Raw genomic sequence first — 25,622 nt, 5'->3', positions numbered from 1 at the left:
ATGGAAACATTCAATGCCAGAAGACATGATGTATTTAGAAGGGGAAACAGGAGTTCCCATCGTGGCGCAGTGGTTAACAAATCCAACTAGAAACCACGAGGTTGTGGGTTTCGTCCCTGGCCTCGCTCAGTGGGTTAAATATCCAGTGTTGCCATGAGCTGTGGTGTAGGTCACAAACGCGGCTTGGATCTGGTGTTGCTGTGGCTCTGGCGTAGGCCGGCAGCCATAGCTCCAATTCAACTCCTAGGCCTGGGAACCTCCATATGCTGCGGGATCGGCTCTGGAAAAGGCAGTAAGACAAAAAAAAATAGAAGGGGAAACAAGTCATCAAAGACACTTATTCACATATAAAAGCATCAACTAGACACTCTCGGAAATGAAAATATTAACTGCATTGAAGGACTACAGTATCCACAAGCTCTTTATTTAAAAAAACTGATGAAATCCAACCAAGCAGGAGATAAATTTAAGTATCTCTGGAAAGGGAGTTCTCTGGAAAGATAAATTCAAGTATCTCTAAAGTATAAAAGAACTAACAATATGAATTAAATTTGTCTAAATATAGAACCAAGGCCAAACAACTCTAAGAATTATAACTTCAGAAGAAAGGATAAATTATTACTTCTTCCATGGCAAATGAACAAAAAAATGGGAGAAATTTTAACTACACTAATTTCCTCATCCTTCATGGCAGACATTCAAAATAACATCAAATTGTCACTTTTTAAAACAACTTGCCATTTTTAAAAACTGACACATTTAAAATGTTCACATATCTAAGTTATTTTTAATCATTTTAGAGAATAAATATTTGTGTTTTACAGCTCCCAAAAGCTCTATGAGAAACTAAAGAGGTCCAAAGACCTATGTGATTAAAATGAGAAGATGGTTCAGCTACGGCAGAAATAGGGACTGCAACTAAATGTACTGAATCACCAGATGATGTTACATCATATACATTTGAGAAGGAACTTATAAGCCAGGGCTGGAGAGCTAGTGAGACACAGGAACTTTCCTTTCTTAAGTCTAACAATTTCACTCCTAAAATACTGCCACAGCACAGAGACCGATGCCCAAGGATGCTGAGTGCAACACTGTCTGCATTAATGAAACACTAAATATTACCTAAGTATCCCTAGAAAATAAAACCAGCTATACAAACTGTGACAGGGCCACAAAGTAGTACAGACACTGAGACATCCTACAATTATTACGAGAAAGCTGTAAAAAACAGGACACATCAATACCCAGTGACATGGAAAGAAAACCATGAGATATGAAATGAAAAGAACAGAAGTAAGTACATATGTTCTTAAGTGTCTAAAGCTAGGAATTCCCGTTGTGGCTCAACAGGTTGAGAACCTGACTAGTAACCATGAGGATGCCTGGCCTCCCTCAGTGGGTTAAGGATGCGGCATTGCTGTGAGATGTGGTGTTGGTTGCAGATGCAGCTTGGATCAGGCATTACTGAGGCTGTGGTGTAGGCCGGCAGCTGCAGCTCTGATTCGAGCCCTAGCCTGGGAACCTCCATATGCCGCAGGTGCAGTCCTTTAAAAAAAAAAAAAAGTGACTAAAGCTATACATATAAGCTTGTTCCACAGAGTTACAGAAAATACAGTAAGGAATCAACGTGGAATTACTTACAGTGTTGACCCCTAGAGAATGAGAGTTGAATGTCAGAACAAAGAACCTGGGTTTATGCATGTCTGTCCTCTTGAATATGTTTACCACAAGCATTTACCCCTTTAAAATTAAATGTCAGCATAGCTGCACACTATGGTGTATGGAGTGACTGGCCAACGGAGACCTGCTGTGTAGCACGGGGAATTCTGCCCAGTGTTTTGTGATAATCTATGTGGGAAAAGAATCTGAAAAAGAATGGATGTGTGTGTATGCATGGCTGAGTCTCTTTGTTGTGCAGCAGAAATTAATCGTGACATTCTAAAGAAACTGTACTTCAATAATAATTTTAAAATGAAAATAAAATAAAATCAGCATTAAAAATTCAAAAAAAATTAAATGCAAGTAATAAACATAATCAAAGAATGTGCTACCCCTTCTGAATCATTTAGATATTTCTAGGTGAAGCACTTAACATAAATACAAAACATTTGATAGTGTATTTGCTACATACATTCAAACCTTTTACCTTGAAATACTAAATACTTGGTGATGAAAGAGAAAAGAAACCAAAGGACAGAGGCTAGGAGAAAGAAAAAGAAATTCAAGGCCCTAGGAAGGAAGAGATGGTTAATATCATACTCTTTCACATGAGATATAAAGCCTCACTTAACTACCTTCATAAAATAAATAAACTGAGTACTTTATGACATTAAGGTGTTAGCTGATTCATGTATTTTTTTTTAAATATGTCCTTCTTCAATAGGTAACAGGTTTATTTGGGAACAAGAACACCTTAATTCAGATGCTGAAATGGAAAGGTAATGAGACCCAGAAACAGCCATTTAAACTATCTTCTACTTTTTTTTTTTTCTTTTTAGAGCCACACCCACAGCATATGGAAGTTCTCAGGTGAGGAGTCGAATTGGAGCTTTAGTCACCAGCCACAGCTACAGCCACAGCAACTCGGGATCCAAGCTTACCACAGCTCACAGCAACGCTGGATCCTTAATCCACTGAGTGAGGCCAGGGTGGAACCCACATCCTCATGGATACTAGTGATCAATTTCTGCTGTGCCACAATGGGAACTCCTAAACTATCTTCTTTCAATCTAAATTATCATTTTATTTTGCAATTGACAGGGATTTATGATAATAATGGGGAGGATCACAATAGGACTTCAATAAACCACCCTGACCTGCCTTCAGAGAAGCTTTGTCTTATCATGCACTACAAAACATGATGGTCTAAAAGAGTAATACTTTTTAATATTTGAAGAACTTGAAAACACTTTCAATATACCTTGATATTATAATAATGAAATATACAGGAGAACACCAAGAAGTAGGATACTTTATAAGATCAGAACATTTTCTCAGTGGCTGTGGTGAAAGCACTTAAACAGAGCTTAGCTTTAAAAGGTATAAATGACTGCTCTGCCTTTGTGCAAACTCCTGCACTGACCACACTGTCTCTTTATAAGCAAATCTAGTGACAGTGAGCCAGTGCCAGGTTACACAGGGACAGCATGGTGTATTACTCCAGAATCAAGCCGACACACACACACATAGGTATTGAAGCAGAGATATGATATAATTTCCTTCCTGAGAAAAAGTCACAAAAATATCCTTAAAATGTAAGTATACAACAATTGTCATATGCCTTAGGAGTTCTTTTGAGCTCTCTTGCAAATTTTTCTGACCTTCAAATGATTCTCTATATTGGACAATATTTGGATGCTTCATGTTTGCCAAAACTGCAACTTCTCGCCTCGATTCTTCCCTTTCTTTATTGGACATCTTAAATAGAAGGAAAAAAGGAAACGGTAAATTACAACATAAAAGTCCATCAAAGAGAGAGCAGATAAAAATAATACTACCGGAGTTGTATTCGGACAACTAGGAACCATGAGGTTGTGGGTTCGATCCCTGGCCTTGCTCAGTGGGTTAAGGATCTGGCGTTGCTGTGAGCTGTGGTGTAGGCTGGCAGCTGTAGCTCTGATTAGACTCCTAGCCTGGGAACCTCCATATGTCACAGGTGCAGCCCTGAAAAGCAAAATAATAATAATAATAATAATACCAGGAAAGCACAGTCCAAATACTAAAATGCAGCCAGAAATTAAAAAGAATGAATTGGAAGAACAAATAAAAAACTTTAAAATGTTCAAACCAGATGAAATTACCAAGCAGTAAATGAAGTATCTTTTTTAAACACATAAGCATGAGCACACATCACAGAACAAACTCTGATTTACAGACTCTTCCAAAATGAATAGTTCTCTCTGCGATCACTGGCACTCTTATACTTTAGGTGATGCATTGCCATGTATTTTTTATTTTCTAACAGGCAGTCCTCTTGTAAGCAAGGTTCTACTTGAGTAATCAAAAAAAAAAAATACACTTACCCTTGAGATGTTAATTTCTTTGATAACATATTGTCTGCCATCTTCTATAGATTTAACAAGAATAGCTTTTCCAAATGAACCTTCTCCAATCTTCTGCACCCTAACATACTTCTCCATGGTTCTTTTCTAAGGCATCTGAACAGAGAGGCTAGACATTTAAAAAAAAAAAAAAAAAAGAGTAACAGTAACAGAGATAAAGCATGTCATCTACAACAATTTTAATGTTTAATTCAAATTCAAATTCCTCAGTGATCTGCTTAATTAAAAAACATTAAATACTTACTGGAGGTTAAATAAACTTTATCTGAATTTTACTCATGCAACTTAGAAATAGCTAAAAAGAGAAAATCAGTGACATTTCAACTTTACAAGAATCTTTTGTAAAGTCAAATACTGTATATACTTAATGTACATGGAGAAAGAAGCAAACTTTTCCCTCCATTAACTAATTAGCAGGATTACTCTATCTGCAAGCTTAATAAGACTATTTCCCAAAGTTATTTAACTAACACCCTCTTGTTAGACATTTAAGTTGTTTACAGTATTTGCTATTATAAAAAGATTTCAGATTAAATTTCTGTACATACATTTTCTGTACTTATTATAAAGATTTCCGGGGGCATTCCCATTGTGGGAAACAAATCCTACTAGGAACCATGAGGTTGAAGGTTCGATCTCTGGCCTCATTCAGTGGGTTAAGGATCCGGCATTGCCATGAGCTGTGGTGTGGGTCACAGATGCAGCTCAGATCTAGCATTGCTGTGGCTCTGGTGTAGGCCAGTGGCTACAGCTCTGACTGGACCCCTCGCCTGGGAACCTTCATATGCCGCGGGAGCGGCCCAAGAAATGGCAAAAAGAAAAAAAAAATTAATTTTTTAATCCAAGATATATTTTCATTTATATGTATCATCACCAATTTCCTTTATCAATTATGTTGATCAATATTTCCTTCACCCTTTAAGCATTATCTTTCACCTCCTTTGTTAGGTTTATTCCTAGGCATTTTAATTTTTTGACGTGACTTTAAACAGGATAGTGAAAAGAAATGCAACATTAATCATGTATCCTGCTTCCCTGCTGAACTCATTTATTAGTTCTGATAGTTTATGTGTGGCATCTTCAGAGTTTTCTATATAGAGTAACATATCACCTGCACACAATGACAGTTTTTTCTCTCCCCTCCCTTCCAATATGGATTGATTTTATTTCTTTTTCTTTTCTGGTTGCTGTGGCAAGAACTTACAATACTATTTCAAATAAAAGTGGTGACAGTGAGCATCCTTGTCTTGTTCCAGAATTTAGCAAGAGAGTTTTCAGCTTTACACCACTGAGTATAACGTTGGCTGTCTGCCATAAATGCCTTTTGTTATGTTAAGATATGATCCTCCATACCTTTTTTTTTTTTTTTTTGCTTTTTAGGACTGCACCCAAGGCATACAGAGGGAGGTTCCAGGCTAAGTGTCCAACAGGACTACAGCTGTCAGCCTAGGCCACAGCCACAGCAACATGGGATCTGCGCCATGTCTGGAACCTACACCACAGCTCAAGGCAACACCAGATCCTTAACCCACTGAGCAAGGCCAGGGATTGAACCCGCAACCTCATGGTTCCTAGTGAGATTCTTTTCTGCTGTGCCAAGACGGGAACTCCACCCCATACCCATTTTAGCAAGAGTTTTTGTCAGGAATGGATGCTGAATTTTATTAAATGCTTTATCTACATCAACTGGAATCATCAGGTGGTTTTCTTTTGTTGAGTGTGTATCATACAGATTGATCTGCATATGTTGAGCCATCCTGGTCTAAAATGAACCAACTTGATTATGGTGTATGATGCCATTTAACGTATTGCTGAATTTAGTTTGCTAATATTTTGTTGAGGATTTCTGCACCTATAGTCATCAAAGATATCAACCTATATATTATTTTTTGGTAGTATCTTTGGTTTTGGTGTCAACATGATAGTGGCTTCAGAATTACTTTGGGAATGTTCCCTCCTCTTCAATCTTTTGGAATAGTTTGACAAGGATCAATATAAATTCTTCCTGTTTGTGTAGTAGAATTCCACAGTGAAGCCATCAGATTCTGAACTTTTGTTTGCAGAGAGTTGTTTTAATAACAGATTCTATTTCATGTCTAGTGTTCCTTCTATTCAAATTATTTGATTCCTCTTAATTTGGCGAGCTGTATGTTTCCAGAAATTTGTCCATTTCTTCTAGGTTGTGCATTTTGTTGTCATATAGCTGTCCAAGCATTTTCTTGTGATTTTCTGTATTTCTGCAGTATTGGTTATTACTCAAGTTTCTTATTTTATTTATTTGGGTTCTCTCTTTTCTTCTTGGTGAACTTGGCCAGAAGTCTGTCGATTTTGTTTTAATCCTATCAAAAAACCAGCTCTTGTTTTTATTGATTTTTTCTTATTTTTTAATCTCTATTTTATTTATTTCATCTCTGATCCTTATTATTTCATTCCTTTGCATAAAATACCTTTTCCTATCTCCTTCATTTTTTCAGCCACACCTGCAGCGTGCAGTCCAGAGCCAGGAATCAAACCCACACCACAGCAGTGACCTGAGCCATAGCAGTGAAAATGTGAGATTCTTAACCTGCGGGCCACCTGGGAACTCCATCCATCCTGTCACTTTCAATCTATGTGTGTCCTTAGCCCTAAAGTCGGTCTCTCATAGGCAGCACATTGCAGGTTTTTACTTCATATCCATTCTTCCACTCTACATTTTTGACTGAAGCCTTTAATCCATTGGCATCTACAGTAATTATTGATAAGGATCTATTTCTAGCAATTTTAAACCCTATTTTCCACTTTTTGTATTTCTTTGTTATTCCTTTCTTAAATTTGTTTTTCCTTTTGCAGTTTGAGAGTTTTCTTTTGTATTATGCTTGAGTTTTTTGTTGTTGTTGTTGTTGTGAATCCACTCTATGTTTTTGATTTGTGGTTACCCTGGCTTTCAAGTTAACTCATCACTATAACTACTTACTTTACACTAGTAGTCATATAAGCTCAAACACATTCTAAATGATCTATATTTTCTTACTTCCCTCCCGCTCATTTTGTGTTTCTCATGTTCTATTCCTTATCTTCATGTTTATCCTTTTGTTGTTCATTTTAGTTAAAACTGCTTTCATATAGCTTTTTATTATTTTTTAATCAATGCATTTATCTTCATTTTATACATTTGTCTTTCCTATTATGATTTTCCCTTTCCCATAGATTGTTGCTTCTTTTCTATTTAAAGATAATCTTTCAGGGAGTTCCCGTCGTGGCGCAGTGGTTAACGAATCCGACTAAGAACCATGAGGTTGCGGGTTCGGTCCCTGCCCTTGCTCAGTGGGTTAAAGGATCTGGTGTTGCTGTGAGCTGTGGTGTAGGCTGCAGACGTGACTCGGAGCCCACGTTGCTGTGGCTCTGGCATAGGCTGGTGGCTACAGCTCCGATTGGACCCCTAGCCTGGGAACCTCCATATGCCGCAGGAGCGGCCCAAGAAATGGCAAAAAGAAAAAAAAAAAAGAAAAAGATAACCTTTCAATATTTTTCTGGGTATGGACTTAATATTGTGGAATTCTTTCAGCTTTTATGCCTGAGAAATTTTTTTCTTCTCTTTTCAGCCACCTCACAGCATATAGAGTTCCTGGGCAAGGGATCAGATCTGATCCGCAGTTGCAGACCTGAGTCGCAGCTACAGCAACACCAGATCCTTAACACACTATGCCAGGGTGGGGATCAAACCTGCATCCCAGTGCTCCCAAGATGCCACTAATCCCACCTGCCACCCAGTGTGCATGCCCACAAAGTTCACTGTCACTAGTGCTGTCCTTGGGGACCACCTCCACTGCAGGAGTGTGAGCAATCAGCTTGGACATCCCCCAGGCATGCACATGCAGTCTCAGAACTCACCAGCACAAAAGTCCACCACAGCCACATCCCTTCACCCACTGTGGGAGTGCTGATAGATTTAATCCCCATCTCTGCATGTGCACACCCAAAAAAGTCACAAAACACATGGCAGCCAGAGCCATGTTCCACTATAAGTATACACTTCCTCCTTTGATGCTGACAACAGGGCTCCTAAGGCAGACCTGCACTCCATCTGGTGCACATCCCCAGCTGTGGCCTGGGTCCCACTCCAGGCCCTTCTGGCTGTCTCCTTGCACCCAGAGGGATCCCAAGATCCCTCTGCTGAAGCCTGAGTATCAACACCAGCGTCAGGGGCTGGGAAGGGCAGTGATGTGACAAGAACTGTCTGTTTCTCTCTCTCTACCCTGCAGGACTGCAAGCCAACTCCACACTGTCCTCTCAAGCCTCTCAAGCTCTCCTACCTGTCCTGGTGGACCTTCTAGCTGGTGAGGGAGGTTCCCAAAGTGAGGGAACCTTTTCTCCTTTCAGAGCTCCTTCCAGGAGGCAAGTCCCATCTACATTTTCCCTTTTTCCTACCCGTTCACATGGAAATGTTTCCTGCAGCTTTATATGAGCTCTTCTGCCAGCTTTCAATAGGTATTCTGTGAGAACTGTTCCACATATAGATTTTTTTTTTGTCTTTTGTCTTGTTGTTGTTGTTGTTGTTGTTGTTGTTGCTATTTCTTGGGCCGATCCCGCGGCATATGGAGGTTCCCAGGCTAGGGGTTGAATCGGAGCTGTAGCCACCGGCCTACGCCAGAGCCACAGCAACGCGGGATCCGAGCCGCGTCTGCAACCTACACCACAGCTCACGGCAACGCCGGATCGTTAACCCACTGAGCAAGGGCAGGGATCGAACCCGCAACCTCATGGTTCCTAGTCAGATTCGTCAACCACTGCGCCACGACGGGAACTCCTAGATGTATTTTTTAATGTTATTTGTGGGAGGAGGTGAGCTCCACATCCCTCTGCCATCTCCAAGTTCATTCTCTTTTTATTAGTTTGTAAAGCTTCTTCTTTAATGAAGATGTTAGCTAACCCTTCCTCAAGACAGTTTTTTTGGCTTATATATCAAATGCCTTTCAATTTTATTGAAATATAAAAGTTTATTTTTTATATATACATTTTTTTATTTTTTGTCTTTTTGCATTTTCTAGGGCCGCACCCACGGCATATGGAGGTTCCCAGGCTAGGGATCTAATTGGAGCTGTAGCCGCTGGCCTACACCACAACCACAGCAACTCGGGATCCGAGCCGCGTCTGCGACCTACACCACAGCGCACAGCAATGCCAGATCTGTAACCCACTGAGGAAGGCCAGGGATCGAACGCGCAACCTCATGGTTCCTAGTAGGATTTGTTAACCACTGAGCCACAACGGGAACTCCTAAAAGTTTATTTTGATATGAAGAAATGTATTAATTTTTTTCTTCTACTCTGCCATTGGTATCATACTTAGACCTTTACCACACCAGATACCATAATATACTTGATTACCGTCATCAGTAGCTTTAGCAATAGTGATTTCAGGAGAGTGGTGGAGATGGAAGTCAGAGTACAATATGCTAGGTAGTGAAAGTGTTAAAAAAAAAAGGGGGGGGGAAGGGGAGGAAGATAGATGGCAAGAGAGAGAGGGAGAGGAAAAAGTGTTACAAAAGCAAGCATTAGCACTGCCTAAGGGCAAGATCACACACATGGTAACGATACATGAATTCACAATGTTAATCTAAAAATAAATATTTAGTTCAGGGGGTGTGGCTAAGATGACAGTAAGAAGACCGTGAGCTCACCTCCTTCCTCAAGCACACCAAAATTACAACTATTTAAAGGAAAACTATCTATAAACATAACCAGAAGACTAGCAGAAAAGATTTTTCACAACTGAAGATACAAAGAAGGAACCTCAATGGGATGAGTAGGAGTGGTGAAGACCCACACCCATGCATAGGTGACCCCCCAAACAGGAAGATAATCACAAATGCAGAGGTTCTCCCTAAGAAGTGAGGGGTTCAAGTCCCACATGGGGATCCCCAACCTGGGGCTCTTGCACCAGGAAGATGAGCCCCCAGGATATTTGGCTTCGGAGGCCAGCAGGGCTTGTATACAGTAGAGCCAGAGGGCCACAGAAAACAGACTCTGCTTTTATAGGGCACACATAAACTCTCACCCACTGTTGAACACAGCTCTGAGAGGTAATCATTTGAAAGAAGCCTGGATCAAACCATCTGGAGATCTTAGAAAGCCTCCCAGAGAGGTTGGAGGGCCACTGGGACACCCCCTGGGGACACAGATGCTGGCAGCAGCCATTTTTGGAAGTCCATTCTTCCACAAGGACACTGATGGTGGCAAGAGCCAGCTGATGTCCTCCCTCAAGCCTATTAGCACCAGGGTCTTGCTAACCTACTAACAGGATGGAAACAGCCCTGGAGACCACCTACAGGGCATCTTTAGCCAGGCACACTGGTACTCAGCACCACCTACCAGTGGCAGCCACCAGTTGGCAGCACCTGGCAATCAACCAGGCCACAGGCCAGCCCCAACTATCAGCATGGCCACAGCAGTTTGCCCCACCAAAACAGAAGGACCAACAGAAGGTGCACTCCTAGAGCAAACAGCTCTGGTTACCAAAGAGGAGTGTGCCACTGGGTCCAATAGGACATCTCCTACAAAAGGCCACTTCTCCAATATTAGGAAAGATAATCAACCTGCCTACTTCATAAATATAAAAACAGAGGATTTCTCATTGTGGCTCAGTGGTTAACACAGCCGACTAGTATCTATGAAGACACATGTTCAATCCCTGGCCTCACTCAGTGAATAAGAAATCTGCGTTGCTGTGAGCTGTGGTGCAGGTCGCAGATGCAACTCAGATCCCAAGTTGCTGTGTCAGTGGCGTAGGCCAGCAGCTACAGCGCCAATAAGACGTCTAGCCTGGGAATCTCCATATGCTGTGGGTATGGCCCTAAAAAAGACAGAAAAATAAATAAATAAACAAAGACAGAGATTTAGGCAAAAAGAGGAGTTAAGAGGAATACGCAACATAGGAGGACACAAGACAAAACTCCAGAAAGTCTAAGCAAAATGGAGATAATCAATCCACCCAATAAAGAGTTCAAGGTAATGATCATACAGACACTCAATAAATTCAGAATAGAAATGGATGGACACTATGAGAAGTCTGATAAGGAGCTAAAAAAGCATAAGGAAAAACCAAACAGACATGAGGAATACAATCTCTGAAATAAAAAATACACTAGGATGCATAAAGAAAAAAATCAGATGATACAGAGGAACTGATCAGCACACTGTAAGACAGAGTAGTGCAAATCACTCAAGCTGAACAGAAAAAAATGAAAAAGAATTCAAAAAAATGAAGATAGTTTAAGAGATTGCTGGAACATCAATCATGTAACATTAGCATTACAGAGGGGCCAGAAGGAGAAGAGACAGAGAAAGGGGAAGAGAGCTTATCTGAAGAAATAACAGCTGAACATTTATCTAACCTGGGGGGAAAAAAAAAAAAAAAACACATGCACATTCAAGAAATAGAGTCACAAACAAGATAACCCCAAAGAGGTCCACAGCCAAAAAACATTAAAAGAAAATGGCAAAAACTTCACAGATAAAGACAGAATCTTAAAAGCAGCAAAAGGAAAGCAACTAGTCCAGATGGTTTTTCAGGAGAAACTTTGCAAGTGAGAAGGGAATGGCATGATACACTTAGAGTGATGAAAGGAAAAACCTACAACCAAAAACATTCTAGTCGGCAAGACTATCATTTACATTTGAAAGAGATAAAGAGTTTTACAGGGAGTTCCCATCATGGTGCAGCAGAAACAAATCCGACTAGGAACCACGAGGTTTCAGGTCTGATCCCTGGCTTCGCTCAGTGGGTTAAGCAGACCGCATTGACATGAGCTGTGGTGCAGGTCACAGACATGGCTCAGATCCCATGTTGCTGTGACTGGTGTAGGCCAGCAGCTGTAGCTCCAGTTGGACCCCTAGCCTGGCAACCTCTATATGCCACGAGTGCAGCCTAAAAACCAAAAAAATTAAAAAAATAAAAAAGTTTTACAAGCAAGCAAAAGTGAAAAGAGTTCAGCTAAACTGACTTTACAAGAAAGGTACAAAAGAAAAGGCCATAACTAGAAATATGAAAATTATAAAAGGAAAAGTATCATTTGTATAAGTAAACATACAGTAAAAGTAGCAGATCAAACACTTATAAAACTAGTAGGAAGATTAAAAAGAAAAGTCGTAAAATTATCTATATCCACAATAAGTAGCTAACAGATATGTTAAAAAAATATGAAAAAATGAAGACAAAAACATTAAACATAGGGGACTGGGAAGTAAAAATGCAAAGTTATTAGAATGAAGTCAAATTTAAAAGATCACTGACTTAAAATAATCATATACACACACAGAAGGAGAGAGAGGGGAGAAAGATGAATTCCATGGTAACCACAAACCAAACCTATAATAGACAGATACACAAAAAAGAGAAAGGATTCCAACATAACATTACAGATAGCCATCAAATCACAAGAGAAAAGGAAGTTCCCATGTGGCACAACAGGTTAAGGATCTGGCGTTGCCACAGTGTCATAGCTGTGGCACAAGTTTGATCCCTGGCCCAGGAACTTCCACATGCCATGGGTACAGCAAAAATAACAATCACAAAGGAAGAGCAAAAAAAGAAAAAAAGGAACAAAAAAAAACAAACAAACAAAAAAAGAAAACAACTAACAAAATGATAATAAGTACACCTGTCAATAACTACCTTAAATGCAAATGGACTGAATGCTCTAATCAAAAGACACAGCATGTATGCTGCCTTACATGAGAGTCACTTCAAAGTTAAGACATACACAGAAAGTGAGAGGATGGAAAAAGGTACTCTATGCAAAGGGAAATAAAAGGAAAGATGGGGTAGCAATATTTACAGAGGACAAAATAGACTTTAAAACAAAGACTATAACAACACACAAAGAATAAGATTAAATAATGATAAACAGATCAATCTAACTAGAAGACACAACAACTGTAAATATATATGCATCTAACAGGGGAGCACCTATATATATACAAACAGCAAAAATTAATAAACATAAAAGAACTTGAGTGTAACACAGTATTAATGGAGGATTTTAATACTCCACTTATACAAATGGACAGCTCATTCAGGCAGAAAACCTATAAGGAATCACTGGCCTTAATGACACATTAGATCAAAAATATATATACATATATAGAATATTCCATCCAAAAGCAGAAAAACATACATTCTCTTCAAGTGCACATGGATCATTCTCCAGGTTAGATCATGTGTTAGGTGACAAAATGAGTCTCAATAAACTTAAAAAGGGTAAAATCATATCAAGCATCTTGTCTGATCACAATGGTATGAGATTAAAAATCAACTGCAAGAAGAAAACTGCAAAAAAAAAAAAGTCAAACGTGGAGGCTAAACAATGTTACTAAACACCTAACAGGTCAATGACAAACTAGAGAAGAAATCAAAAAAAATACCTGGAGACAAATGAAAACAAAAACACAATGATCCAAAATCTGAGAGACAGCAAAAGCAGTTCTAAAAGGGAAGTTTATCACAATAAAAGACTACCTCAGGAAGCCAGAAAACTCTCAAATAAACCATCTTAACCTTAAACCAAAAGGAACTGCAAAAAGAACAAAACCCAAAGTTAGCACAAGGAAAGAAATTATAAAGATCAGAGCAGAAATAAATGAAATAGAGACTAAAAAAGAAAAAAGAAAAGACCAATAAAACTAAGAGTTGGTTACTGAAGAAATAAAATTGCTAAACCTCTAGCAAGAAAAGAGGGGGGACACAAATATGAAGTCTGAAATGAAAGAGAAGTTACAACCAACACCACAGAATACAAAGGATCATAAGAGATTACTGTGCTTAATTATACACCAATAAAAGGTCAACCTAAAAGAAATGGATAAATTACTAAAAATGTACAATGTCTCAAGACTGACACAGGAAGAAAAAAAAGGATGAACAGACTAATTATTAATAATTAAACTGAACCACTAATCAAGGAAGAATTAACACCTATCCTTCTCAAACTATCCAAAAACTTGAAGAGGAAGGAACACTTCTGAACTCATTCTACAAGGCCAACATCACCTTGATACCAAAATCAAAGACACCATAAAAAAAGGAAAACATCACGTTAAGGGCCAATATCACTGATGATTGCAGGTTTGACCCCCCAGCATAGCACAGTGGGTTCAAAAATCCAGCAATGCCACAGCTGTGGTGTAGGTCACAACTGTGGCTTGGAACTGATCCCTGGCCAGGAATGGCCAAAAATGAAAAAAAAAAAAATCCTCAACAAAATATAGACAAATCAAACTCAAAAAAAAAATCCTCAACAAAATATAGACAAATGCATCGATCAATGGCAAAGAACAGACAGCCAGAAATAAACTTAAATGGATCATACACAATGATCAAGTAGGATTTACACCAGGGATGCAAGGAGGGTGCGATACCTGCAAATCAATATGATACATCTTTTAAAAAATCAAATAAAAAATGTGATTATCTCAATAGATGTAGAAAAAGCTTCTAGCAATATTCAACATCCATCTAGATAATACTCAACAAAATGAGTATAAAGGGAACAAACTCAACATAATAAAGGTCATATTTGACAATGTACAGCCAACATTATACTCAATGGTGAAAAGCTGAAAGCATTTCCTTTATGATCAGGAACAAGACAAGGATGCCAACTTTGCCACTCTTATTCAACGTAATATTGGAAGTTGAATCAAAGCAATTGCTAGCTTTGCTAGTCAAAGCAATATACAAGATGAAATAAAAGGACTCCAAACTGGAAAGGAAAAAGCAAAACTATCACTGTTTGCAGATGGAATGACACTATATATTGAATATACTACAGATACCACCAAAAAGCTACTAAAACTAATAAATGAATTCAACAAAGGTGAAGGATACAAAATTAATATACAGAAATCTGCTGTATTTCTATATACTAACAATGAACTATCAGAGGAAAACAATCCCATTTACAATTGCATCAAAAAGAATAAAATACCTGGGAATAAATATGACTAAGGAGGTAAAAGACCTGTATTTGGAAAACTATAAGACAATGATGAAAGAAACTTAAGATGACACACACAAATGTAAAGATATACATACCATGCTCATTAATATTGTTAAAATGACCCTACTGCCCCAGGCAATCCTTAGGTTCAATGTAATCCCTATCAAAATATCAAGGCATTTTTAAAAGAACTAGAAAAAATAATTCTAAAATTTATATGGACATATAAGTAACCCCAAATAGCCAAAACAATCTTGAGAAAGAAGAAAAAAGATAGAGGGGAATTCTCTTGTGGTGCAGCAGGTTAAGGATCCAGCACTGTCACTGAGCAGTTTGGGTCACTGCTATGGTGCAGGTTAGATACCTGGCCTGAGAACTTCTGCATGCCACAGGTGTGGCCAAAAAAAAAAAGAAAGAAAGAAAGCACAAGAACAGATGCATCGATCAATGGCAAAGGACAGCCAGAAATAAACTTACATTAATATGGACAATTAATCTAAGAAGAAAATAAGAATATACAATGGGGCAAGTTAGACTCTTCAATAAATGTTGCTGGGAAAAATGGACGCCCACATGCAAAACAATCAAACTGGGCTACTTTCTCACACATTTGGAACAATATCCAACTAAAAAAGTTTTGTACAACAAAGGAAACTATCAACAAAACAATAAGGCAAGCTGCTGAATGGGAGATATCCACAAACAATATATCTGATAAGAAAAATGGCAAAATATACCTGATGAGGAGTTAATACCTAGGAGTTAACACCTAAAATATACAAAGAACTCATACAACTAGACATAAAAACAAGAAAAGAAAAACCCAATTAAAAAAATAGGCTTAGCCCCTGAATAGGCATTTTTCCAAACAAGGCATACAAATAGCCAACAGACACATGAAAACACGCTCAACTTCACTAATCATCAGGGAAATGCAAATCAAAACCACAATGAGATATCACCTCACACCTGTCAGAATGGCTATTACCAAAAAACACAACATATAACAAATGTTGGAGAGGATGTGGGGAAAAGAGAATCTTTGTGCACTCTTGGTGGGAATGTAAATTGGTATAGATACTATGGAAAATGATATGGAGGTCCCTCAAGTAATTAAAAATACAACTACCACATAATTCAGCTATTCCACTTCTAGATATTTGTCTGAAGCAAACAAAAATACCAGTTCAAATAGATGTATGTGGCCCAATGCAGCTGTTTACAATAGTCAAGATATGGAAGCACTCTAAGTGTCCATCAATAGATGAATGGATAAAAAAGATGTGGTATATGTATGCAATGGAATATTGGCCATAAAAAAGAATGAAATCTTGCAGCAATATGGATGGAACTAGAGGGTATCATGCTGAGTGAAGAAAGTCAGACAGAGAAAGGCAAGCACCATATGATTTCGCCTATGCAAGGAATCTGTAGAAGAAAACAAATGAAGAAATTTAACAAAAGAGAAAGGGACTCATAGATACAGGGAACAAACTGGTGGTTCCTGGATCAGTGGTGGAGGATGAGAGAAATAGGTTAGGGAGATTAGGTTAGTTACAAAACAACAAGTCATGAGGATATAAAGTACAGCATAGGGAATACAGTCAACAGTATTTTAATAACTTTATATGGTGACAGTAATTAGATTATCAAGGTAATGTATACAATATTGAATCACTATGTTGTACACCTGAACAACACTATAATAGTGTCTGTCAACTATAATAGTGTCTGTCAACTATACTTCAATAAAAAATAGACTATAAATAAATAATCTGAAAAATACCCATTCACCTAACTTGCTCCCTTCTATTTCCATTCCATACCAAGCAGGCTCTCCATGTATAATTCCCTTCTAAGAGAAAATGGGCTTGTCATGAAGACTCTATCAAAATTTATGTGACAGTTTACTATATCTTTCATTGTAAATTAACAAATCCAAGTTCTCATTTCACCCATTATTACTAAATTTAATTTATTTTGCCTCTAAAATATTGATCCAGTCTCCGTAAATGACAAAGTTCATATCCTGGGTCTGTAAGACTTAAAGGCCGGAACTCTGCCTGTGGTAAAATCAACAGGATGATTATGCTTTTTAGAAATTTGTGGCAAAGAGCCTCTTCTACCTTAGGAAACTTTTCTATTTCAAAAGTTCTGTAAGAAATGACACGGCTTTTAGCAAATTTAAGAGAAACAAGAAAGTAACTATTATGACAGCACTACAGCTTTACTAGTGAGTTAAAGAAGAAAAGTCATTGCAAACACACTTTCAAGCCCAAGTCTGGTCAACTGGCATAATACAATAGCTACCTGGGTATCAGCCAGAATTTAATGATTTCTCCAGGACATCTTATTACATTACTATGATATTTAGAAAAAAATATAAACTCATCTTAGAAAACTAAATTTCATAAATTGAATTACATTAAACAATAACCATAAATAATGACATTATTTCCCAATCATCATTATTCTATGACTTTTGCAGAAAAAGAAAGACAAAATTAGTCCATTTGGTCCTCCCTCAAAATACTGCCAATTCCTTCTGAGGGACCACCTAACAAAATGGAGGCCCCCAGGGTCCTAGCACTGCAGCCCACTGTCCACCACTGACTAGCAGTGTGTTCTGACACCTCAGAAGAGTGCAGAAGGATCTACTGCCCTGGAAGTGAAGAAGGATGTCTCTCATTGCCACCAAATCATCTCCAGGGCAGACATCTTTCTGAAGACTACACTAGACTACACTGCAACATAAGAAGTGAAAGGGAAAACATGAAAAGACAGATTATTTCAGGGCCTTACAATATATCTAACAGAGTTACTTCCCAGACCAGAGACTTCCCAGCTGAACTACAATCCTAAGAGATCTTTCAAACCAAATCAAATAAGTGGTAACAAGCAAATGTACTAGAGGCTTACACACCCAAAATCATCATGACATGTAACTGAAGAAGTACATGAATCCTGTTAATTCCATTACTGTGAAGAACTCAAACTATACATGAACATTTATCCTTTCTATGCCTCAGCTTCCAACCTCAGAGGGAAATCACCAGACCGACTTGACAGTATCTTGGGTTTCTAACAACTACATCAATTTAATCCCTTTAATATGCGATATTGAGGATATTCAAAGTGTAAAACAAAGTTTTTTTTTTCTTTTTACAGCCCCACCTGCAGCATATGAAGTTCCCAGGCTAGAGGTCATGCCACAGCCACCGAAATGCCAGATCTAAGCCACATCTGCAACCTACATCACAGCTTGCAGCAACACTGGATCCTTAACCCACTGAACAAGGCCAGGGATCAAACCCACATCCTCACAGAGACAATGTCGGATCCCCAACCCACTGAGCCACAGTGCGAATTCCAAAGATTTTTTTATATTTAAGTTTTCCAAAGAGTTTTGCGAAATAACAAATACAGCAATGGATTCAGGAGTTCCCGTCATGGTGCAGAGGAAACAAAACTGACTAGGAACCATGACATTGTGGGTTCGATCCCTGGCCTCAATCAGTGGGTTAAGGATATGGCATTGCCGAGAGCTGTGATGTAGATTGCAGACACAGCTTGGATCTGGCGTTGCTGTGGCTCTGGCGTAGGCCGGCAGCTGTAGCTCTGATTAGACCCCTAGCCTGGGAACCTCCATATGCCAAGGGTGTGGCCCTCAAAAGACAAAAGACAAAAAAAAAAAGCGATGGATTCAGAAGAGAAAAGCTATGTGAGCAAAAGCAAACCACATGACTTCCCTGGGTCTTAGTTTCTTCATCTAAAAAACTCCAAAGATTTAAATACAATGCATGGAATTCTCTTGCAGTGCAGTGGTTAACGAATCTGATAGGAACCATGAGGCTGCAGGTTCAATCCATGGCCTCGATCAGTGGGCTAAGGATCTGGCATTGCCATGAGCTGTGGTATAGGCCAGCAGCTACAGCTCCGATTAAGACCCCTAGCCTGGGAACCTCCATATGCCATGGGAAGCAGCCCTAGAAAAGGCAAAAAGACAAAATAAATAAATAAATACAATGCAACTGTAAAGGCTCCATCAAATCTAAGTCTGTGACTCAAGAAGAAAATAAAGAAGTAGGTCACAAAGTGGGAAACTTCAACCTTTTAAAACTGCACTACTGACCACAAACAGTAGGAATGACAGAGATGCCCAAAGCCTTTCCTTCTGAAAAATCAAAAGATGCCACAAGAGTAATTGCTTTAGACTAAATATTTAAAAAGTCAAAAAAAAAACCAACCAACCAACCAAAAAAAAAAACCCTTCAACTTACAAATGAATACACCAGACGGGAACATCCACATTTAGCACCACTTCCTCCCCAAACCAAACTAACACAACTTTAAAGGATCAGAAGGGCAAAAGAGGTGAGAAAACAACAGTTAAAATTCTGGAGCTGATGAAGACAAGCACAAGCAGCAACTGACTTAGGAAACCAGAGAAACAAAGCCATGTCCTCAGGCAGCATGAGGGAATGAGACTACTCCAAGACTAGGCTGACCCAGGACTGGCGCTGACTGTGCAGTTCACCTCCTCCACCCCCGAGGCACGTGACCACCACTCCCACCTTGGCAGACAACTAGAGATGTCTCCAGATTAGGGATATGTAACACAGCTGAGAGTGGAAATGCCATGTACAATCTGGGAAACTGACTGAAAGGGGACATTATAATCAGTGACACTCTGTTCCCACGATGATGATGCACCTGTATCTGACCTTCCTGCCCACCCCTAAACCATCATAAAACCTGAGTAAAGCACATGAAACAACGGAAAGAAATGCACTAGGCAGTGGAATAAGCTAGTGAGTCCCAGATGCACCCAGTCTTTTGCCTGAAGACATTTTCCAAACTGTGGCACAGCAGAATGGAGCTTAAGGAGAAAGCAGCAGCCTCATGAGCTGAGGAGAAAGAGAGCAAAGCTGAGGGGCCCAAACCCAGGGGAGGAGGAAAAAAAAACAGAAGGAACCCAAAAATGTGCATGTAAATTCCTCTGTTGGAAAAGAAAATCATGGACTTGGAAAATAGACTTGTGGCTGCCCAATGGGAGAGGGAGCGAGTGGGAGGGATCAGGAGCTTTGGGTTATCAGACACAACTTAGACTTACAAGGAGATCCTGCTGAGTAGCATGGAGAACTATGTCTAGATACTCATATTGCAACAGAACAAAGGGTGGGGGAGAAAAAATGCATAAATGTAAGGATAACTTGATCCCCTTGCTGTACAGTGGGGAAAAAAAAAAATTCCTCTGTTGGTGAGCCACTCCTAAATTGTGCAGACACAGGACAAGACTAAAACAGACTAGTCCTAATCATAGAGACAGACTTACAAGGGACTCAAATATAGAGGTGTCAGTGGGGAACTTGAAATAACTTTGATTAACATGTTCAAGAAAATAAGAGGAAAAGATGGACAAAAGTAATTCTTTTTAGAAGATGGAGAATTTCAACAAAGAACTGAAATTTACCTTTAAAAATTAAATGAACTTCTAGAACTAAAATAGAAAATATCTAAAATTAAGAATTCAGGAGTTCCATTGTGGCTCAGCAGAAACGAATCTAAAACTAGCATCCATGAGAACGCAGGTTCCCTGACCTCGCTCAGTGGGTTAGGGACATGGCATTGCTGTGAGCTGTGGCATAGGTTGCAGACACGGTTTGGATCTAGCGCTGCTGTGGCGTAGGCTGGCTGGCAGTTGTAGCTCCAATTAGACCCCTAGCCTGGGAACCTCCAAATGCCATGGGTCCAGACCTAAAAGACAAAAAAAAAAAAAAAAAAAGAATTCACTGCATGGGTTTTACAGCAAGCAGGATTCAGAACAATTAGTAACCTGGAAATTAAGCCAAGAGGAAATACTCCAAAAAAAAGAGAGAAAAAATGAAGGAAAACACATTCAAAAGGAAAAACAAAAGAAAAAAAAGAATGAAAAAGAAGATTCAATATCAGAAAGATTTTAATTCTTAATCTTTAAATTTAATCCTGTCCAAGTAAAAACATAAGCTCTGGGGATGAGGGTTATCAAACAAGCTTATTTTTAAATTTAACATGAAAAAAAGCAAGGATAGGCGTTCCCATCATAGCACAGCGAAAACGAATCCAACTGGCCCTGCTCAGTGGATTAAGGATCCAGCGTTGCCTGCTCAGATCCTGCACTGCTACAGCTGCCGGCCTATGCCACAGCTGTAGCTCTGATTAGACCCCTAGCCTGGGAACCTCCTTATGCCGCAGGTGCAGCCCTAAAAAGCAAAAAAAAAAGGACAGCCAAAGAAATACTGGAAAAAAGATCAATGAAGGAAGACTTATTCTACTTGACATCAAGACACTGTAAAGCTGTAATAATTATGAAATAGGCAAATCACAGAAAGTCCAGAAATACATCAAAAAAAATTTTAATTTAGTGGATGACCATAACGTTTCTTAAATATATATATATATAAAACAGTTGATTTACATGACAGCATTTTAAATTGGTAAGGAAAAGATAAAGATTTTGAATAAATAATGTTTAGACAACTTGGTAGCCATATGACAGAAAAAAATAGAGTTAAATCCAACTTTCTTCACTTTACACCAACACAAATTCCGGGTGATAAAACACTTAACTGCCCAAAAAAAAAAAAAAAAAAAAAGAAAAGGAGTTCCCGTCGTGGCACAGTGGTTAACGAATCTGACTAGGAACCATGAGGTCGCAGGTTCGATCCCTGGACTTGTTCAGTGGGTTAACAATCCGGCGTAGCCGTGAACTGTGGTGTAGGTTGCAGACATGGCTCGGATCCTGCAGTGCCATGGCTCTGGCATAGGCCAGCGGCTACAGCTCCAATTGGACCCCTAGCCTGGGAACCTCCATATGCCACGGGAGCAGCCCTAGAAAAGGTAAAAAAAACAAAACAAAAAAAAACACTTAACTGTAAAAAATAAAAACATAATGGTAATAAAACTATTATTAAAATGATGTTTATAATCTTAGAGTGGGGTAGTTTAGTATGACACAAATCTAAAAAGCTTTAAGGAATTAATATCCTCAATAGCAAAAACTAGTATAAGTTAAAATTTAAATGACAAAAAATACATACACATATTTACTTTTTTAACTCATGGGACTAAGGACTCATTTTTCTAATACATAACTTTGATTTTATAGTTATTTTATTTTAGAGCACGCATGCAATGGCTTGATGTGGGATCTGTTTATAGACCAGGGACTGAACTCAGGCCACAGCAGTGAAAGCACCAATACTAACCACTAGACCACCAGGGAACTTCCTCATTTTTCTAATAAATAAAAGGCTCCTACATATTCAGAGAACCACAACAAAAACAGAAATCCAACAGAAAAAACAGACAAAGGATACAAAGTTAAAAGTTAACAACAACAACATAAAGGCATATAACTGATGCTAAAATGTGCAAAGGTATCCAATCTCCCATAAAGAGAATACAGTTTAAAAGTACAAGAGATAAATATTATGTTATGTACAATTTACCTCAACAAAAAAAAATACAAAAAATAGCATTTTTAACTCATCAGGATGGCAAAATTCATAAAGTCCATAACTATACTATGTTTGAGGGAATAAAAGGAAACAGAATACGGTAAGAATACAAACTGATACAAACACTAAAGAAAATAATTTGGTAATATCTACCAAAATTAAAAGTGTCCACACTGTGATCCAACAATTCCATTCCAGGAATTTACCCTAAAAATATTTCCAAATACATGAAAATGACATATGTGCAAAGTTATTCTCTGCAACAATGATGAAATGGCAAAACTTAAATATCCAGAAAAAAGTCAAAGAGAAAATTGACATGGATTAATTTCTAAGCACCAGAATAAGAAATGTGAAATACTATTTGTGTATTAAAAGGAAATACATATGAGTATATTTATTTTACACTTACTTATACACGTGTGCATGTATATATAAAATACTTGCATTTACATACACAAAATGCAATCGTTTGTGTAAGTAACATCTGAAAGGATACACAACAAACTGGTAATACTGACTGACTTCAGCGAAGAGAACTGAGTAGTTAAAAGACCTTTCCATCTTTTTCTACCTTCTAAATTTCAAACCATCTGAATGTATTAACTATTCAAAACCATAACTAAAATTTAAATTTAAAAACAATAATAAATGCTGACAGAAAGAAATAGGAAGAATGCTGCCTAAATCAATTTCTCGGGTTAAAATTCTTCAACAGTTTCTCCATTTCCAAACTTCAAACGCTGACATTCAAAATCTTTCTGTGTGGCATCACTCTTTTCAAGTATGTCAACTGAGCTCCAAAAAATATTATAGCCTGCAGTCAAGTTAGACATCTTTCCTCATATTTTACTAAGAATGTTTTAAGCCATAACTACATTTGACATGGCAAAATCCTGTGCACCAAATGTGAAAAATGTCAGAGTATATGAATGAAAAACTGTATCCCCACCAATGTAGAACATTAAGCCTTTTCAGCTCTTTCAGTTATGTGACAGACAAGCAAAATGTCCTGAAGGGAAACAATGGTAAAGGAATGTCAACAGATTTCCAGAAGCCCATGTGGTACAGTCTGCAACTGCAATCCACACATATAGCTCTCCTAAAACAATAAATGCCATTTTGGACTGTGGGAGAGAGACAATATATCTCCTCAATGAGGGAAGTCCCTGCCTTATTTCTCATAATTCAAAAAAGCAGAAAGCAGAAATGGGATTCCTATTACACTTTTTTCAAAATACGTTTTTTCTTCTCTTTAGGTCTATTCCTCTCTCTAAGACAATTCAGATAACAATTAACAACTTTCCTAGTGGAAAATACCAACATGTAAAGTTTATATTCATGAAATGGTGTCATGTCCATGACTTAGGTTAGAGGTAGGACACTAGACAGAGTAAAATTAACTTGGAATACAATGCTAATGCATTATTAAAATGACCTCAAAACAACTCCTGTGGCCAACCTCTGTAACCTTTAGTAAACGCCTAAAGGTGACTCAATGTGCAAAAACCTGTTATCCCACAAAATAGGCTCCTTACCTTTCAATATTAAAACAGATCTGTGGATCCTCTAATGTCAGACAAATTTACAGCAGAAACAAAGAACTAATTCTCTCCTTATCTGGCATCCCTCCATGGTGTCTACAATACTGCTGCATCATAAGAAAAGGCCATTACCACCATATACTGGATATTACCTTCAACCCTTCATATGATTATTTCTGATGTAATTTACCATGGCAATAAAAACTCTTCCGCTTCTTGGGGACAGACCTTGTATCAGAAAATAAAAATTAGGCCTGTATAAAAAAAAGTTACGATGAACTCTAACAACTTTTAATTCTCTACATACAGAAATTTTAAGCATGTAGAAATTATACATGAAGAAATTCTAAGAAATATAAATGACTTACCTGTAACAACACTTCTATTATTTTAAATCCATTATCACTGCAAGTTTTTAAATAATGTCAAAGAGTTGCTTAGTAACGCACACTGTTCCCTGGAGAATTAACACTGAAGAGATGCGGTTACTATTTTCCGTGCACTTCAGGTGAGGATCCCTGCAACCTCCACATCAGGAAGTCTAGACAAGGGCCCCCCGTTTCCAAAATGACTGCACTGTTCTGCACGTCGCCGCTTCCCTGAGAGCCACTCACCTTGGACCCAGGTCGTGGTCAGGAACAGCCGCGAGGGTCTATAGGCGCCGACCGTGTCGCCGTATTCCCGCGGGGTCAGCGAGGCAGAAGCACTCTCCCTTGGTCCAAAAAGGACATCCTGAAAAAGAACCGAGTTCGTGACCGCAGCGCCCGGCCCCGTCAGGAAGTGGCGGTGGGATCCTGCCGGTCCCCCACTGCAGCCCGCGCCGCCCAGGCCAACGCCCCGGGACACCGGTCCGCGCCACCGGGAGACACAAACCGGCTTCCCAGCCCCTGGCAACGGCGGCGGGGGGAGTGCCCCGGGCACCGCCCCCCAACTTCTCAGAGGCGGCTGCCGGCGGCCTCACGAAGCAGACTCATTGGGTTTGGGGCTATCTGCCGGCTTTTCCCCCGCGCCGCGCCACGCGGGCGCTGGACACCGGGCGACGCAGAGAAGAGCTGGGTAGTTCAAGCTCAGGACTCCATACCCGGCGCCCCAAAATCTGTAGCCAATGCAGAGGGCGGGGCGTCCCCGGCGCGGCCGTGTGACGTCAGCGCGCGGGAGCCGACGCGGAGCGGGGGTGGCCGGGAAGGATGGGCGAGTCGTGGGTGGGGCGGGGCGGGGCGGGGCGGGGTCTGGAAAGGACTGGGCCTGGGCAGGGCGGGGAGGGGCACTGCAGGTGCTTGAGGAGCGGAGTGCAGAGGTTCAGCCGGTTGGCTCCCTCGCGAGAGGGCAGCACAGAGGAGGGCGAGAACCTGCTAGAAAGTGGTATGGAGTAAAGCATATGATAAAATCGTCCATACACGTACTACAAAGAGAAAGGGACTTTTTTAACTTGGATGTTTTTTAGGATGCCACGTTTTGAAAACTAGTTTTGCTTCAAAAAGCAAGTTTTAGAGTTCCCATGTGGCTCAGCAGAGACAAACCCGGCTAGTATCTATAA

General features: G+C 39.3%; 1 protein-coding gene across 9 annotated transcripts in view; it reads right to left on the bottom strand.

Annotated features, from left to right (window-relative positions):
- NEK1 (NIMA related kinase 1) overlaps nucleotides 1-25,229 on the bottom strand; it is a 181,923-nt gene extending 156,694 nt beyond the window's left edge. For 7 of the 9 annotated variants that reach the window (XM_047759748.1, XM_047759751.1, XM_047759753.1 and 4 more), the window contains exons 1-3: nucleotides 24,700-25,207; nucleotides 4,026-4,173; nucleotides 3,324-3,420 (exon numbers count right to left, since the gene is read on the bottom strand). In XM_047759748.1, coding sequence (XP_047615704.1) covers nucleotides 3,324-3,420; nucleotides 4,026-4,142 — 214 coding nt within the window. In that variant the 5' untranslated portion in view covers nucleotides 4,143-4,173; nucleotides 24,700-25,207. Of the gene's footprint in view, nucleotides 1-3,323; nucleotides 3,421-4,025; nucleotides 4,174-24,699 lie in introns of all 9 variants that reach the window. The other 2 variants (XM_047759749.1, XM_047759750.1) reach the window with 2 other exon arrangements.
- Nucleotides 25,230-25,622: the final 393 nt, after the last annotated feature.

The sequence above is a fragment of the Phacochoerus africanus genome, chromosome 15 (assembly GCF_016906955.1).
Source record: "Phacochoerus africanus isolate WHEZ1 chromosome 15, ROS_Pafr_v1, whole genome shotgun sequence".
Taxonomy (NCBI): domain Eukaryota; kingdom Metazoa; phylum Chordata; class Mammalia; order Artiodactyla; family Suidae; genus Phacochoerus; species Phacochoerus africanus.
This window is presented reverse-complemented; position numbering and strand designations above follow the sequence as displayed.